This window comes from Phascolarctos cinereus, unplaced genomic scaffold (genome assembly GCF_003287225.1).
Source record: "Phascolarctos cinereus isolate Bilbo 61053 unplaced genomic scaffold, phaCin_HiC Scaffold_3;HRSCAF=262, whole genome shotgun sequence".
Taxonomy (NCBI): domain Eukaryota; kingdom Metazoa; phylum Chordata; class Mammalia; order Diprotodontia; family Phascolarctidae; genus Phascolarctos; species Phascolarctos cinereus.
This window is the reverse complement of record NW_027555736.1, coordinates 57,163,474-57,180,243: the sequence shown is the minus strand read 5'-3', so window position 1 is coordinate 57,180,243 and position 16,770 is coordinate 57,163,474. Positions and strand designations below refer to the sequence as shown.

The 16,770-nt window shown below is 42.8% G+C and overlaps 1 protein-coding gene across 1 annotated transcript in view; it reads left to right on the top strand.

The window, feature by feature from the left end:
* The first annotated feature begins 2,043 nt into the window (after positions 1-2,043).
* The window catches only part of POLR3A (RNA polymerase III subunit A), a 55,658-nt gene continuing 40,931 nt past the window's right edge, over positions 2,044-16,770 (top strand). Inside the window, exons 1-5 of the mRNA XM_021006087.2 lie at positions 2,044-2,257; positions 6,070-6,205; positions 7,506-7,643; positions 7,890-8,061; positions 15,916-16,070. Of these exons, the coding sequence (XP_020861746.1) occupies positions 2,214-2,257; positions 6,070-6,205; positions 7,506-7,643; positions 7,890-8,061; positions 15,916-16,070 (645 nt within the window). The 5' untranslated portion in view covers positions 2,044-2,213. The remainder of the gene's footprint in view (positions 2,258-6,069; positions 6,206-7,505; positions 7,644-7,889; positions 8,062-15,915; positions 16,071-16,770) is intronic.

Sequence of the window (16,770 nt, the reverse complement as noted above, 5' to 3'; positions counted from 1 at the left end):
CTGCTCCCTCTGTTCAGCACGGGTGGGTGAACGCTCACTCTAGCCATGGCGCTGCCCTCAAAGCTAACACAGAACTGGTGTGAGGGAATGCAGTTTAAGAGAAAACAAGCTAACCAAAAAGAGCCCCATGAAAATCCACCCTTTAAAATTCACGCTGTAAATCTTCCCTAGGTGGGTGTACATGTCCCATCACATATTACCTTGTCCTCTCTGTCTGGGACTGAAAGACTTTAGTTGAAAAGCTGTTCCAAGAGGACGGGGTCTTAGCTCCCTCAGTATGCCAGAAACCCTTCATTTGCATGATGAAGATGCTAATGAAGACTTTTCATTCTAATTCAAATTCTAGCCTCCCTGAATCCTGATTTCCTAATGGAGTTTGGTTGAACCTTCTGTTTTTTGTCTTTTTAAAAAATTATTCTAGATAATAATATGCCACAGGAAGACAATGGAAAAGGTGGAAAGAGGGTTGGACTTGACATTTGGAAGATCGAGGTCTGAATCCCACCTCAGCCTTTTCCTGGCTTACTACAGGCTACAACAAGCCCCTTCTCTAATCTGTTTCATCAACATGATCAATCTATCAATAAGCTGATCGGTCCACATGTATCAAAGAGATAATGTGCAAAGTGTTCAATCAGCCTGGATGTGCCTGCTATACTACTATCTGAGAAATGGCATAGTAATACCTATTGCTACTACAGCAAAGAAGATAAAGTCCTTTGCAAAATTAATATACGGATTAGATTAGATTAAAGCATTTATTTAGCCTTGCTGAGGGCAAGACATTATCAATAGCCATCACATATACAAACAAGAATATCTGAAAGTACAAACTTCTATTATGTACAGTTTGTTAAAAAAAAAAAAACAAGGAGTGGGGAAGCAGATAGGTGGTACTGTGGATAGAGCACTGGTCCTGGAGTCAAAAGAACCAGAGTTCCAATTCAGCTTCAGATACTTGATACTAACTGTGTGGCCCCCATTGCCTAGGGAAGGGGGGGAGACATTTTTGACTTTCAAAAGGTAATAATAGCTAGTGTTTATACACATATTATCTCATATCATTGCCATGCATAAAAGAAAAATCCTCTTTGTTTTTGTATTTCCTTCTAAATTATTTTCCTTCATATTTTTCCTGTTATATTTATTATTTCCCTAGCAGTCATCAAGATTCTGTTATTCTACTTTTTCTGTTCCATCATTTCATGAGTCTTCACCTCCAGCCTTTTGATTTTTCACATTTTCCCTTTCTTGGGATGAATTAATTAATTCTTTCTGGGACCCTGTCTTGGACCCTTATCCCCAAGAGCTTTGGGGCTAGCCATCCTTCCATTCAAGTCTTTGGTCATGATCCTGGGAAGGAATCCCAGCTGCATTCTGGCAACCTCCAGGTGCTGCAGCCACAATTACTGAAGACCCAAAAAAGAAAGTTCTGGCCACCAAAGTTCTTGGCACTGACAGCTGGTTCAAAAAGAGAAACTGATTGCTTTTATCAGTGGAAATGTCTCCCTTTTCTATTTGTAGCCCCATGCTTTGCACACAGTCAGTGCTTAATCTCCATTAATTTTATTCATTCATTCATGTTACACTAATATCCCATTATGTTCATAGGTTACAATTTCTCCCTATTCGCTGAATCAATGGGTCTGCATCTGCCACTCTGCCTGGTTTCAACTGATTGGTACAAGGTGTCTGGTGTCTCTGGTGTCTGCCCACCCTTTCATGTCGACTTTCATTTTTATTAATTGTATCCTCAGCCTAAGCACATAGTAGGTGTTGGGTTGGGTTGGGTTGAGTTGGGTTGGATGGCCTCCACTTTGACGCAATGGCCCCTCTTGGCATGGCTGCACTCTCATGCCTGGTGCAGCAGGAGGAGCCTGCGGGAGGCGTTCCTGGAGAATTAGGGAGCTCCGTAGCTGCACTTCCCCGGAGGCGCCACCAGGTGGAGGTGTAGAGAAGGGTGAGCGACGGCGGTAGCCTCTGCGCCCGCGCTTCTCCTCTTGCTCGGCTGCCGGAAGAGGAAGTGGCCGTCAGGCCGTCGCTACGGAAGCCGAATTGGGTGTGCGGCGACGGCGCGAGCGAGGCCGAGCCGGATGCCCGCGTGCGGCTGACCCGCCCTCTCCCTGCATCCCGGGGCCCCGGCCCCGGCCCCAGCCCCAGCCCCGGCCCCAGCCCCAGGAGTCTCCGGGAGCAGCCGCCAGGCAGCCGCCGCCATGGTGAAGGAGCAGTTCCGCGAGACGGATGTGGCCAAGAAAATGTGAGACGGGGGTGGGGGCGGGGTGGAGGTCAGAGGTCATGGGATGGGGGGGCGCCCGGAGGCTCGTCTTTAGCGAGCACCCCTTTCCTGTGGCGTTTTCGGGTCTCCGAAGCGCGTTCCTCACCACTATCCAGCGAACTAGATGCCCGGTCGGATGGCGTTATGCCCATTTTACAGCCTAGGGAAACTGCGACCCAGAGGAAGTACTCTCCAGCGTGGGCATGTTGTTATCCGCCCCTCCCCCTTGCTCTGGGAATTATCATCCAGCAGTTGGGAAGTGGGGGGAAGGGATTGGAAAACCTGAGTTCGAATCCTGCCTCAGACACACTGGCAGCGGTGACTCTGGACAAGTCCGGGGCACCGCTCTGCGTCTCAGTTTCCTCGACTGTAAAATGGGCATGATAGTAATAACGGGCGCCCCCCCATGCCTCGGGGTTGGCGTCAGTCCACGACCCACGTTTATTAGGCGCCTGCTGAGCCGGGCGGATCCGGGGTATTTGTAAAGCGCTGAGGCTACGTCGCGGCCCCAGACTGTCCACACCCAGCGTGTCCGGAGCCGCCGGGGCGCCTTCTCAGGCCCCTGACCTCAGGTGCGTAGAATAAAACGTAAAAGATGCGGAGGATTTCCAAGGACACCGGTGTTCTCATGTTTAAAGTCGTGGTCCCCGGCTTGAGAAGCATTTATTAAGTGCCGAGTGTGTACCAGGCGCCGCACTCAGTGCTGGGGATGCAAAAAGAGGCCGAAGGCGGCCCCTGCCCTCAGGGAGCGCCCAATCCAACGTTGGACACAGCGTGCTAACGCTCAGGTAGATGCTGTGTGCGGACTGCGACTGCGTGTGTTTATTGTCGAGTCTGACTCTCACTTATCCATTTGGGGTTTTCTTGGCAGAGATACTGAAGGGGTTTGCCATTTCGTTCTTTGGCTCATTTTACAGATGAGTGAACTGAGGCAAACGTTCACCGTGTCTGAGGTCGGATTTGAACTCAGGTCTTCCTGACTCCCAGGTTTGGTGCTCTATCCACTTTACTTTTTTTTTTTAATTAAGGCAATTGGGGTTAAGTGACTTGCCCAGGGTCACATAGCTAGTAAGTGTCAAGTGTTTGGTCTGAGGTTGGATTTGAGCTCAGGTCCTCCTGACTTCAGGGCCGGTGCTCTATCCACTGCGCCACCTAGCTGCCCCCTCTATCCACTTTTCACCATCCGGTTGCCACATATACAGGATAAATCAGTCGGTGTTTTTTAAGCTACTGCTCTGGGCCAGGCACTGTGCTAAGTGATGGGGATGCAAAAAGAAGCAAAAGACGGTGCCTGCCCTCAAGGAGCTGACAATGTAACGGGAAAGACAACACGCAAACAGATGTGGGGGCAAATAGTAAATAATGAACAGAGGGAAGGCACTGTGATTGAGAGGGGTAGGAGGTGGGGGCAGGGGACAGACAGTGCAAACTCTCAGACTCCAGAGATGGAGAGTCTTGTTCATGGAACAGCTGGGAGCCCAGTGTCCCTGCACTGCAGGGTATGGGGGACAGTAAGGGGTTAGAAGACTGGATTGGGGGGGGGAACTAGGGAGCCCTGGAGTGACAGGGTCCAGCCTGCCCTTCAACAAGGCCAGTTTGACAGCTGAGTGTAGGATTGGTGGGAGGCAAGGACTGCCTTGTATACTTGTACCCTCAAAGTCTGGCCAAGAGCGTCAAACACCGTGGACACTTAATAAATGCTTCTTGGTCAGTTCATAGTCAGAGGCTAGAAGGGAATCCAGGGCCATGCTGCTGAGTCCTAGTGATTGGGAGGGGCATTTCTTAAGCACCTACTATATTCCCAGCCCTGTGCTGGGAACTGGGAGTAGAAGAGTGAACAAGGTGATGGGGAAGCTTGCACAGAACTAGCCCAGGACGAAGAGCCAGAGCCCTAGCCCTTACTTTGCTACTTACTGGCTGTATGACCTTGGGCAAGTCACTTAGCCTCAGTTTCAACTGTAAAATGAGGGGCAGTTGTATGCTTTCCAAGGCTGCTTCCAGATCTTTATGATCCTCTGATTCTAGGACAGGATCAGGCTCCAGAGAGCTTATGATTTAGGAGGAAGTGCAGTCCTACACGTCTACGCAAGTAAGCCAAATAGAGGTTAGAATATAAGAACACAGGAGAGATCCGGTGGAGAGGGCCAAGAGATTGGGGAGCTCCTTGCTCCTCCATCCTGGAAGGAGCTAAAAGCTTTCAGCAGGCAGAAGTGTGGAAATAGTGGGGAGCTGTGTGCCCAGGTGCTTGAATGTGGGGACAACAAGGCACAAGAAGGTCATATGATGACTACTGTTCCTGTTTGGCTCCAACACAGAATGTGAGAAAGGGAATGAATGGTATAAGCTAAGGCCTCAAACATGTGTACTCAGGTGAAAGAGTTGCTTATTAGCCTATCACACAGCTGGAATTCAGTTCCTGGTACCTGGCCCTTAGGGCTAAATTCTGCTTTCATTATTAAGTTGATTAACATGATTTAAGGTATTATAAAAAGTTGTGGTTTGTTTAATAAGAAAGCTGTCCACACTATTAACTGTTGTAGATTGCGGTATTGAACTGAGGTTTTCATAAAGTCCCATCATCTTACTGTTTATAGACAGATGCATCTGTTTCCAAGGATTCGTTGGGGCTTGTTTTAACCCTATATGTCAGTTGCCTTGCTCAAGGAGCATTTTTTTCCTTTTAATTAATTTATTTTGATTTATCAACAATCACTTCCATCAGCTTTTGAGTTTTAAATTTTTCTCCCCCTCCTTCCCTACCTCCCTCCCCAAGACAGTGTGCAGTCTGGTATAGGCTATACATATACATCCCTATTAAACATATTTTCACATTAGTGATGTTGTAAGAATTAGAACCAATAGGAGGAAGCACCAGAAAGAGGAAACAAAACACAACAGAAGAAAAAAAATAATAAATAGTATGCTTCGATCTGCATTCAAACTCCGTAGTTCTTTCTTTAGAGGTGGATAGCATTTTCCATTATGAGATCTTTGGAGATGTCTTAGATCCTTGTATTGCTGAGAAGGGTTAAGTCTATCAGTATTAGTCATCACACTACGTGGCTGTTACTGTGTATAATGCGGTTCTGCTCACTTCACTCAGCATCAGACCATACAAGTCTTTCCAGGTTTTTCTGAAGTCTGCCTGTTCATCATTTCTTATAGCACAATAGTATTCCATTACATTCATATATCACATTCACATTTATGATTACTATCTGTGTATTTCTCTCCATCCTTTCCCCCCCCGTTTATGCTTTTCTTTCTCCTTTTCCTTCCTCACTAGTGTTTTGCTTTTGACCACCACCTCCCTGAGTCCCGCCTCCCTCTATTAGCCCCTCCATTTTCTTCCCCTTTACCCTTACTACTTCTTCCCTCCCTTCTATCCTCACTCTGTTTTCTTTCCCCTTTTCCCTCCTACTGCCTATAGGGCAAGTTAGATTTCTATACCTAACTGATTATGTTATTTGAGCCAAATCTGATGAGAGTAAGGTTCAAACAATCTCATCTACCTCCCTTCTTTCCCTCTGCTGTAATAGGTTTTTGTGCCTTTTCCTGTAATATAATTTACTCTGATCAAGGAGCATTTTTGAGTAACATTTGTTTCTTGTGAGAGAATTATGTAGGAATGTGTTTTTACTCGTGTCTGTCACATTGAAAATATGATTGTCATTTCATTTTTTTTAAAGTCTCCTGAACCAAAAGGAATTTGAGTGTTCAATCCCAAAAAAGCATGTTGTTTTGTTTTTTGGCAAATGATTCTAATATAATTTCTCACCTCCTTTCTATTTTAGAAGCCACATCTGTTTTGGAATGAAGTCACCTGAAGAAATGCGCCAGCAGGCTCACATCCAGGTTGTTAGCAAGAACTTGTATAGTCAGGACAATCACCACTCTCCCCTGCTTTATGGAGTTCTTGATCATAGGATGGTAAGACACTCCCCCATCCCCCCCCACACACACACATATACCCCCTTGCCTGTCCTCTAAGACCCATTTTGCTTGTAAAAAATGGTCAGAGTGTTCAGTGTCCCTTCTGAGAATGACAGCTGTGGTGTGGACTTCTGTCCATTCAGTGTGTGGTTGAGAACTTCACTGTCACACCATCCTCCAGGAATTTCCCAGCTCAGAATATTTCCTGTCAGCTTGTTTCACAATTGGTGTGCTGGTCCCACTGGTTCATCAATAAGACTTTATTAGTTTGTCTCGGCTAACTGTTTACCTTGAACCTTTGGTGGATTCCCTTCTTGAAATGGTGCTATCTTATGTCCCCACCACCTGTTCTATCAGTCTGTAAACTTTCCCTCATCGTATTCTAAATTGAACACATTTTGGAGCTATTCTTGCTGACTGATGGTCTTTAACTCCTAATCTGAATTTCTCTTTGAGATCTAGTGACCACTGTTGTTGATTTCCCTGAGGATGTTCCCTTCCTTTTCCTCTCTGACATAAAAATCACATAACAATTGGACTTTCTCAAACAGCAGTTCTCCCTCCCTTCCTTCATCTCCACATATACCAATTTTACTTAATGTGCGGGGGGGCCTTCTTGACCCCCGTGGGACCATCACAGTACAAAACTGTAGAAATTTTAAGTGAGCTTGTGCTCATTTAGGCTGGGGTACAGAGATATCACCATGTTCTACCATATTCTAACATCTCCACAACTTTTCCATTAAATAGAGTTAGAGTAGACATCAAAGATCTTAGGCTCAGAATGATTAGAAATCATCTTTCCTTTAGGCTTTGCAGAGTTTCAAACACTAAATAAATGTAAATGATATTTTCATATTCTGTGCTAGTTCTTGCTGGTGAATATTGTGTCTCATAACACCTAGCATAGCACTGAACACATAAATTGAATGAATGAAAAAATATTTATTAAATCCTATATGCCAAGTGCTTTCTCTGCATACAGAAAAAGAAGTCAGTTTCTGTTCTTAAGGAGCTCACATTGTAATAAGGAAAGACAGTTTATCTAGAAAAGTTTGGAAGGCAAATGAAAAGGAGGTTCTAATGGTATGGCAGAAGGCAAATGAGTGGGTCTAAGGGGCAGAGCAGAGATTCTGGGTTCCCTAAGGCAAGGGAAAATGGAGTGTGAGAATGTCCAGCCAGAACTAGAAAAGGAAAATGGGTATATTTGATTATAATGTTAACCAACATGAGATCTTTACCATATTTATTTTTCAGTTGTCACCACTGATTCATGTGTATCTGTTTTTATTCAAAGGGTACAAGCGAGAAGGATCGTCCTTGTGAAACCTGTGGGAAGAATTTAGCAGAATGTTTGGGGCATTATGGATACATTGACTTGGAATTGCCATGTTTTCATGTGGGATATTTCAAAGCTGTCATAGGTGTTCTACAGGTAAATTGATGAACGTTATTTTCTGTGGCAAAGGTCTCTGGGTTGTAAATTCTGGAAGTGTTATTGAGTGGAAAAAGTATCTCCTCGAGAGGGTGATAAGTTTTGAACTAATTATGTATTACATATTTTTATGTTTTATATTAATATGATCTGATAGAAATTATTATATAAATATAATTTTATCTTTGAGGAAATCACATTCCTTTTTTCTTTAAATAAATTTACTTTTGTCTTAATTTTTTAAAGATGATCTGCAAAACTTGCTGCCACATTATGCTGTCCCAAGAGGAAAGGAAGCAATTTTTAGATTACCTAAAAAGGCCTGGTCTCACTTATCTACAGAAAAGAGGGCTGAAAAAGAAAATCTCTGACAAATGCAAGAAAAAAAACACTTGTCATCATTGTGGAGCTTTTAATGGTAAGTGCTCTGTGTTGGTTACCACTTAAGTCCTCTCTCGTTTAGAATCATAATATTTTGTGTTTAAGGATTGCTTGTTTTAGATAAAAACCAAGCCTTAATTTCAAGAAACCACACCCCAATTGAGAGCTTCATTGGAGCATAGAGGAGAAAGCAGAATTCCCTACCATTTTCCTGAGGAAGAACCACTTTTGACTTCCCCCAAGTCTGATGATCACTCCTTGGAGAGTGGTGGGGTGCTGAAAGCACAGGCTGGGGGCTAGGTTGGCAGACAAGGAGGGATGGGGGTGCTGCTATCACATTGTCCCCTCTGTCAGGCATTCCTAAGGTCTATGGGGAGGGCAACGTGGCCCCAACAGCCAACTTAGAGATGGAACAGGAAAAGTTTAAATATCAGTTGATAAAATAGTGCAAGAAATTATCACAAACAATGTCCCAGGACCTCAGAATTTGGAGGGGCCTCGTCCGCCATCTGGTCCAGGCCACGTCTACAAAAGAATCCTCACAGGGGCAGCTAGATAGTGCAGTGGATAGAGCAACGGCCCTGAAGTCAGGAGGACCTGAGTTCAAATCTGGCCTCAGACCAAACACTTGACATGTACTAGCTGTGTGACCTTGGGCATGTCACTTAACCCTAAATGCCTAAAAAGTAAAAACAAAAAGCAACAACAAAAGAATCCTCACTACAGGACATTGGACAGATGGTCATTCTGTCCTTCCTTAAAGACCTCTGTTGAAGGGAATTCCCTCACCCTTTTAAATGCGTCACCATTCTGGTTAGCCTCCTGGACAGTCTACCTTTTATCAGCCTTTCTTTGGCTTGGACCCAGAACTGATCCTCAGATTCCCAGGGTCCTTTGACCAGGCTAGTATGGAGAGGGGATATCCCCTTCTTATTCTGGGAAGCTACACTTCTCTCTCTCTCTCTCTCTCTTTTTTTTAAATTTTCTTTTTTAGGCAATTGGGGGTTAAGTAACTTGCCCAAGGTCACACAGCTAGTAAGTGTCAAGTGTTTGGTCTGAGGCCATATTTGAACTCAAATCCTCCTGACTTCAGGGCTGGTGCTGTATCCACTGCGCCACCTAGCTGGCCCCTTACATTTCTCTTAATACACCTCAGAATCACGGGAGATTTTTGGACTGCCATAGCACACTGTTGATTAACAAGGAGCTTGCAGTTCACTAAACCCCTAGATCTTTCTTAGACAAATTGCATTCTAATTTGCCTCCTTCAGCTTTCTCCCTTAATTTGTGAAGTAAAGTTTTTTCAACCAAGTTTGAGCCTTAGCATTTATCCTTATTCCATTTCATATTGCTACCTTTAGCCCTGGGCTCTGGCCTGTGGAGATCTTGTTGAATCCTGTCTCTCTCATCCAGTGTCTTAGCTTTCTCTACGAGTTTGCTTTCTTCAGCAAAATTGATCATTTCGCTGTCTATGATGTTAGTCAAGTCTTTAATAAAAAATGTTCAGTAGTGTAGGGCTGTTGTACAGAGGTCTGTGTACTTGAGACCTCCTTCCAAATTTACACTGAACCGCTCTTTCAGTCTAGCCATTGAACTAGTTCTAAATCACTTAAAGTGTATCTAGCCTAACTCTCCATCTTTTCTTCTTAAAAGGTAGTTACACTGTATGGTTTTCAGATTGGTGGATGTATGTGGGCACTGCTCTTCCTTTCCTTTCCTTTTTTTTTTTCAGTTAACTAAAACTGTTTTCTGTTCCTCCTACCCCCAACTGAAAAAAGAAAAGCAAAATCTTGTAACAAATATGCATAGTTAAGCAAAACAAATTTTCACATCAGCCATGTCCAAAAATATGCCTTCATCTATGCCCTTAGTCTTTCACTTCTGTGTAAGGAAGTAGGTAGCATGTTTCATTCTCCAGAATTGTTATGTTGCGTTGATCAGAATTCTTCAGTCTTTCAGAGTTGTTTGTCTTTACAGTGTTAACTGCTGTTGTATACATTGTTCTCCTGGTTCTGCTCACCTCACTCTGCATCAGTTCATCTGAGTCTTCCCAGTGTTCTCTGAAACTGGTCCCTTCATCTTTTCTTATAGGACTGTAGTATTTCATGACCAAATGCCATATATTCATATTCCACATCTTGTTCAGCCGTTCCAGGTACCTTCTCAGTTTCCAGTTCTTTGCCATCACCAAAAGAAAAAGCTATAAATGTTGTTGCCCGTATGGATCCTTTTCTTCTTTCTTTGCTCTCTTTTGGAGATAGGCCTAGTAGTAGTATTGCCAAGTCAAAAGGTAAGCACAGTGTGATAGATTTGGGGCATCTTTCCAGAATCCTCTCTAGAATGGCTGGACCAGGTCACAGCTTCACCAGCAGGCCCCTCCAGCATCTGTCATTTTCCTTGTTTGTTATGTTTGCCAATCTAGTGAGTGCTTTAATTTGCAGTTCTCCACATATTAGTGATTTGGAGCTTTTTTTTCTGCCTTTTGGCTATAGATAGCTTGGACATCTTTAGAAAACTGCCTGTTCGTATCTTCTGACCATTCATCAACTGAGGAATGATTTCTTAGAAATTTGTATCCATTACTTATATATCTTCGAAAGAGACCTTTATTGGAGAAACTTGCTGCAACTTTTCTCCCAGTTAACTTTCTTATCTAATTTTAGCTGCGTTGGTTGTATTTTTGCAAAATTTTTTAAATTTTATGTAATTAAAATTGTTGATTTTATCTTTTATGATCCCCTCTATCCCTTATTTGGTCATGAACTTTTCCTCTGTCCAAAAATCTAAAAGGCCTTCCCTTCCTTGTGCCTTTAATTTGTTTAATACCCACTACCATCACTACCAGCCCCTCCCCACCCCAAGTCATTTCTCCAGTTGGATCCATTTTATTTTGGTAGAAGGTATGACATACTGGTCTGTACCTTGTTTCTGCCAAACTGCTTTCAAGTTTTTCTAGCAGTTTTTTGTCACATAGTGGTTTCCTAGTAGTTTGTCGTTTCATCAGATAGCAGTCTACTGTGTTTGTTTGTTTCCATATCTTGTGATTTCCCTTGAGATTCTTGACCTTTTGTTCCTCCAGATGAACTTTACATTTTTTTTTCTAGCTCCATAATGTACTTCTTTGGTAGTTTGATTGCTTTGGCTCTGAACAACTAAATTACTTTAGGTTGTATTATCATTTTTGTTATATTGGCTTAGGCTAATTGTGAGCAGTTAATATTTCTTCAATTACTTTGGACTATCTTTCTTTCTATAAAGAGTTCCATTGTTGTATTCATGTAGTTTCTGTGTGTCCTGACAAGTAGAATCTCAAGTATTTTATGCATTCTGTAATTATTTTAAGTAGAATTTCTCTTTCTATCTCTTACTGCTGGGTTTCGCTGGTAACATACAGAAAAATGGATAAATTTTACATCTCCAGTTTTCCTGAAAGTAGTCATTATTTCAGTTAATCTCCTTTTCCTTCATGACCCTAGCAAATACATCTTTACCAGCCTTTGTTAGTTAGGTACAGTGCGTCCCTGGCTTGGGAGTCTGTTATTCTGCTTTTAATCTGTTACCCAGAAATCAGGCTCCTATTCCTAATGTTTGCTTCCTAGATCTACTTTTCTCCTGTTCATCCCTTGCCTTCATGAAATAACCGCCAATGCCTCTTTTTGCCAAAGCCTCCTCTTTGGCTGTGTCTGCTAGGTTTCTTCCAGCAATATCGAAAGGGAAGCAATAGCTACTTAAGTGGACAGATCTTGGGCAGTGCTCTGCTGCCTCTTCCCTGGAGAGATGACCAGGAGCTGCCTCAGTGCCCCTCTTCAGTGATCTTTCGACTGCCTGAGCATTCCTTGCAGGACACCCTGCCTCCTCCATGTGTCTGAAGGGCCTGCCTCTTCGGGAATAACCTCAGGTGTATTTGGAGCTCCAGTTGTGCCAGTGGCCTTCCATTCTTCTCTTGGTGACCCAAAGTGACATTTTCACACTGCCTTTAAAGGTGTCTCTTCTGCCTCTGCCTTCCCCACCCTTCCAAAGCATGGCCTCTCCTTGCACTGGTGACCTCAGATGGGGAGAGATGTTCTTCACATCCCTTTAGCTTCTCTTCAGAGAGGGTGGTTGGCAGTCATTTGGTCCTGGCAGAAATGTCAGTGCTGCACACTCACTCCTCACCATTTCAAGATCCTTCCTGGGCTCCCTTGTTACCATCAGAGAAGCCCAAGACCACTCAAGAGTGATGCCCATGGATGCCTTCACAGCATCTTCTTGTCTCAGCTATCTTGGTTTGCCAACAATGACTTTCTTCTGGAGTGCTCCTCCTTTGATCCTAGCCCTCCTGGTCCCTTCTCCTTAGCTCTAATCATTTCCTTTACCTTTACCCAGGGTCTTCCAAAGATTCTTCCCATATTTAATCTCTGACTCCCTTTACAAGCCTTGAGCCCTCCAGGTCTCTTGGAGAATTTCCTCACTATCATTCAGCCCAAGTCCTGTTTTCCAGCCCCTTCAGACACAAAGCCTTCTCCAGAAATAGAACATTGATGATGATAATGATGATGATAGTGGTGATGATGAAGTCAATAGTAGCTAGCCAGCATTTGTGTAGCACTTTAAGGTTTGCCAAGCTAACATGTTAACATGTGTTAACTCATTTGATCCTCACAATAGCCTTGGGAGGTAGGTGCTGTTATTATCCCCTTTCACAGATGAGAAAACTGAGGTACAAAGCAGTTAAGTGACTTGCCCAAGGTCACACAGTTAGGAAGTGTCTGAGGTGGGTTTTGAATGCAAGTCTTCCTGGCTCCAGGCCTGGTCATCTGTCCGCTGCACCCCCGGCTGCTTCCTTTGTGCAGTGGACTAGGCTGCTTGCTGAGAAAGTAGAACTTTTAGATTAGATATAGGTCACACCGTAAAAAGTTTAGCTAAGGAGAGAGTTATTACCAATAGACAGCTATGGTACTCTGTTAGATGGTGAGTGCATTCATTACGAAAGGGTACTAGGTAAAGTCTCAGGAAGCAGCACCTTTCCCCACCTGGGGAGGACACATTCCCAGGTTGTTGGGTTTTTTTTAAACAGGTAATAATGTAGCTAGTCAGGAGAAGGAGGGGGAGCATTCCAAGCTTAGGGGTCAGACAGGAAATAAAGGCATGAGCCTGTGGTGCCTGTTTGGGTGGGCAGAGTAGTATCTAACATTGCCTCATAGATCATGATGAGCCTGTGGGGAGGTTTCCTCTAGACCCCCATTGACTGGAATCCGCCAGAATCTCGGTGTGTGCTTTCGGGCATGGTGGTAATTTTTCTGTTGGTGAAGACTGGATTTCAAACAACTGTGAAAGACTTTAAAACTCACCAATTGTGTGTCTAGGGAATTATTACAAAGTATGTAATGCTCCTGATAGAGAAGAGATAGGTAAAGGTGGGAAAAGAAACATACATTTTTCAACACAACCATTGGGTGAATTAGTTTTGCTTGAGGATGCTTATTTGTCAGGCTTTTTAATTGGGGGGTCGTGGGTGGGGAGAAATTAGCAATAATGATGCCAAAAAGAAGGGGCCATTGAAATACTTTTTATTTCATTTATTTATTTATTTTTGTCGATTTATTTTGATTTATCAACAATCACTTCCATAAACTTTTGAGTTTTACATTTTTCTCCCCCTCCTTCTCCACTTCCCTCCCCAAGATGGCATGCAATCTGATATAGATTCTACATATACATTCCTATTAAACATATTTTCACATTAGTCATGTTCTAAGGAAGAATTAGAACCAATAGGAGGAACCACAAGAAAGAGGAAACAAAACAAAACAGAAGGGAAAAAAAGAGCAAATAGTATGCTTCGATCTGCATTCAAACTCCATAGTTCTTTCTTTGGATGTGGATAGCATTTTCCATCTTGAGACTTTTGGAGATGTCTTAGATTACCAAGAAGGGCTGAGTCCATCAAAGTTAGTCATCGCACAACGTGGCTTTTACTGTGTACAATGTTCTCCTGGTTCTGCCCACTTCACTTAGCATTAGTTCATACAAGTCTTTCCAGGTTTTTCTGAAGTCCACCTGCTCATTTCTTATAACGCAATAGTATTCCATTACATTCATATACCACAGCTTGTTCAGCCATCCCCCAATTGATGGGCATCCTCTCAATTTCCAATTCTTTGCCACTACACAAAGAGCTGCTATAAATGTTTTTGTACATGTGGGTCCTTTTCCCATTTGTATGATCTCTCTGGGATACAGCCCTAGAAGTGCTATTGCTGGGTGAAAGGGTATGCACATGTTTATAGCCCTTTGGGCATAGTTCCAAATTGCTCTCCAAAATGGTTGGATCATTCATTGAAATACTTCTTAAAATGCCTAGGAGAGAAGCAAAGAGGGTTCAGAAGGAAGCACAGACAAGCAAGGATTTTGAAAGTAATGTGTAGGATTTATTTTATATTTATACACACACACGCACACACACACACACACACACACATACATACATACATACATATATCTTTTTAATAAAGCAAGTGATAGGAAACGGGGATTCGTTCCTTCATATTCAATCATTTCATGTTCTGTATATGTGGATATACTTCTTTTTGGTTCAAGTTCAGAATAAAAAGTAATTTTAAAAGTCTTCATTTCAATAATGTATTTAACAAAAGTTTCTCATGATGTTGAGAAATTTGGGTTGTTAATAGTGCAATTGGGTGGATTTGAGCCAATTGAATTACCATACCAAGTATGTTGATAAATGGATCAAAAAGTATAGTGTCCCGGAAAAGGGGGAGGTAACAGTCCCACTGTGCTTTGTCTTGTCAGGACATGAGTCCTGTGTTGAATTTTAAAATGCCCAGGATGATGTCATATGAATAACATTAGAACTGAATAGGGATATTTGTTTAACCTGGAAATTTAAATTGGAGTGGGGGGAGGGGAGGCACATGCCCTCAAATATTTGAAAGGGGTGTTATCCACAAGAGGGATTAGACTTACTCTGTGGAGATCTAGTAAAAGTTACAAAGGAAGTAGATTTTGGCTGTGTAAAAGGAAGAACTTTTCCTGAATTAGAGCACTCTGAAAGTGGAATAGATGGCCTTGATGATAATGAACACTTCAGTGCAAGTGTTCCCAAGTGGCTGGATGACCACTAGGAGATGTGGTGGCAGAGGAGACAGTCAGGATTCAGGGCTGGCCTCCTTAGTCACTCTGAACTCTTAAGATTCTGTTATTTCTGTTCTAAGCCACACTGCTGCTTCTTTTCAGTTGTTGGGTTTAGAGTTGGGAGTTTTTAGCTTCCCAAGCTTTCTTGGTTACCTGGTTTATACTGATGACTAATTTGGATGAAGAATGTGAGAACAGAAAGCAAATCCGTGCATGAATGCAGGTGCTAAATGTGTTTCCTGAAGGTTCCCTTTTAATCAGTTTCCTTTTTGTCGCCTATGATGAAATTGTGTTGTCTGAATTACTATGTCGTTCAGCCATTTCAGTCATATCCAACTCTTCATGACCCCATTTGGGGTTTTCTTTGCAAAGAAATGGAGTGGTTTTCCATTTCCTTCTCCATCACATTTTACAAATGAGAAGTGAGGCAAATGGGGTTAAGTAACTAGCCTAGGGTTACACAGCTAGTAAATATCTGAGGCCAGATTTCAGCTCAAGAAGATGAGTCTTCCTGACTCCAGGGCTGGTGCTCTATCCATTGCACTACCTTGCTGCCCCTGAATTGGTATGATAACCACTCAGATTCAGAACTTACCATTCAAGGTTTCTCTATTTTAAAGTATAGCCTGTAGTATAATTTGACCTTTGATAATGAAAAGACTTTGATATTTTTATGTTTTCCCTTTTATTACTCATGTCAAGTCAGCCAGAAAAGCATAATTTAGTAGAGTTTTAAAAACCAAAATTCATCTTGTAGGTACTGTGAAGAAATGTGGCTTGTTGAAGATAATTCACGAGAAGTACAAGACCAATAAAAAAGTAGTAGATCCTGTTGTGTCTAATTTCCTTCAGTCATTTGAAACCGCCATTGAATATAACAAAGAAGTAGAGCCCCTGCTCGGGAGAGCACAGGTGAGCCTGAGAATGCATGCAGCACCGTCCTTTTGGTTGTGGTCATACACAACTTCTGTATGATCCCAGGTGGTGAAGAAGACCTACGGAATGAGTTTGTTCAATAACCAGTGTATTTAGTATAGTTCATTAGAGAATAGGCAGAGAACAAGGGTGCTATGGAGGATGGAGACTAGGCCTTGGAGTCAGGAGGCCTTCTGTCCGGCCTGAGATTCAGTCTCTGTGACCCTTGGAGAGTCCCATCACTTCTTAGTGCCCAGGACAAGGTTTTTGAAGACTGTGAGTTGCTGATCATATCAGTGGAGGAACTTTTCACATAGGGAATTCCCAGACAGATGAAATCCCTATCTGGACCTTCTTGTGAACTGTCCTGTCATGTGCTGATTTCACTTCCATTATTTTCTATTCCTTTTTGGTAAGAATGCTGAATGAGATGGCTATAACTCACCCACCTTGGGGCCCATTATTTGCTAGTTTTGACAGTGAAAGATAAGATTCCCTCATGTATAGAGAGCTTTGGAGCAGGAAAGTGCTTTGTTGTTGCCTCATACCGGCCCTGAGAGAGGATATACAAGTATTACCTTCATCCGTATGTAAGGATTTGAGCTCTGGGCTAAATAGAGTTTTATTACAAGCCTTTAGAACTGGAAGGAACATTAGAGAGTATGTAGCCCATTCTACTAATTTTTCACATTAAAAA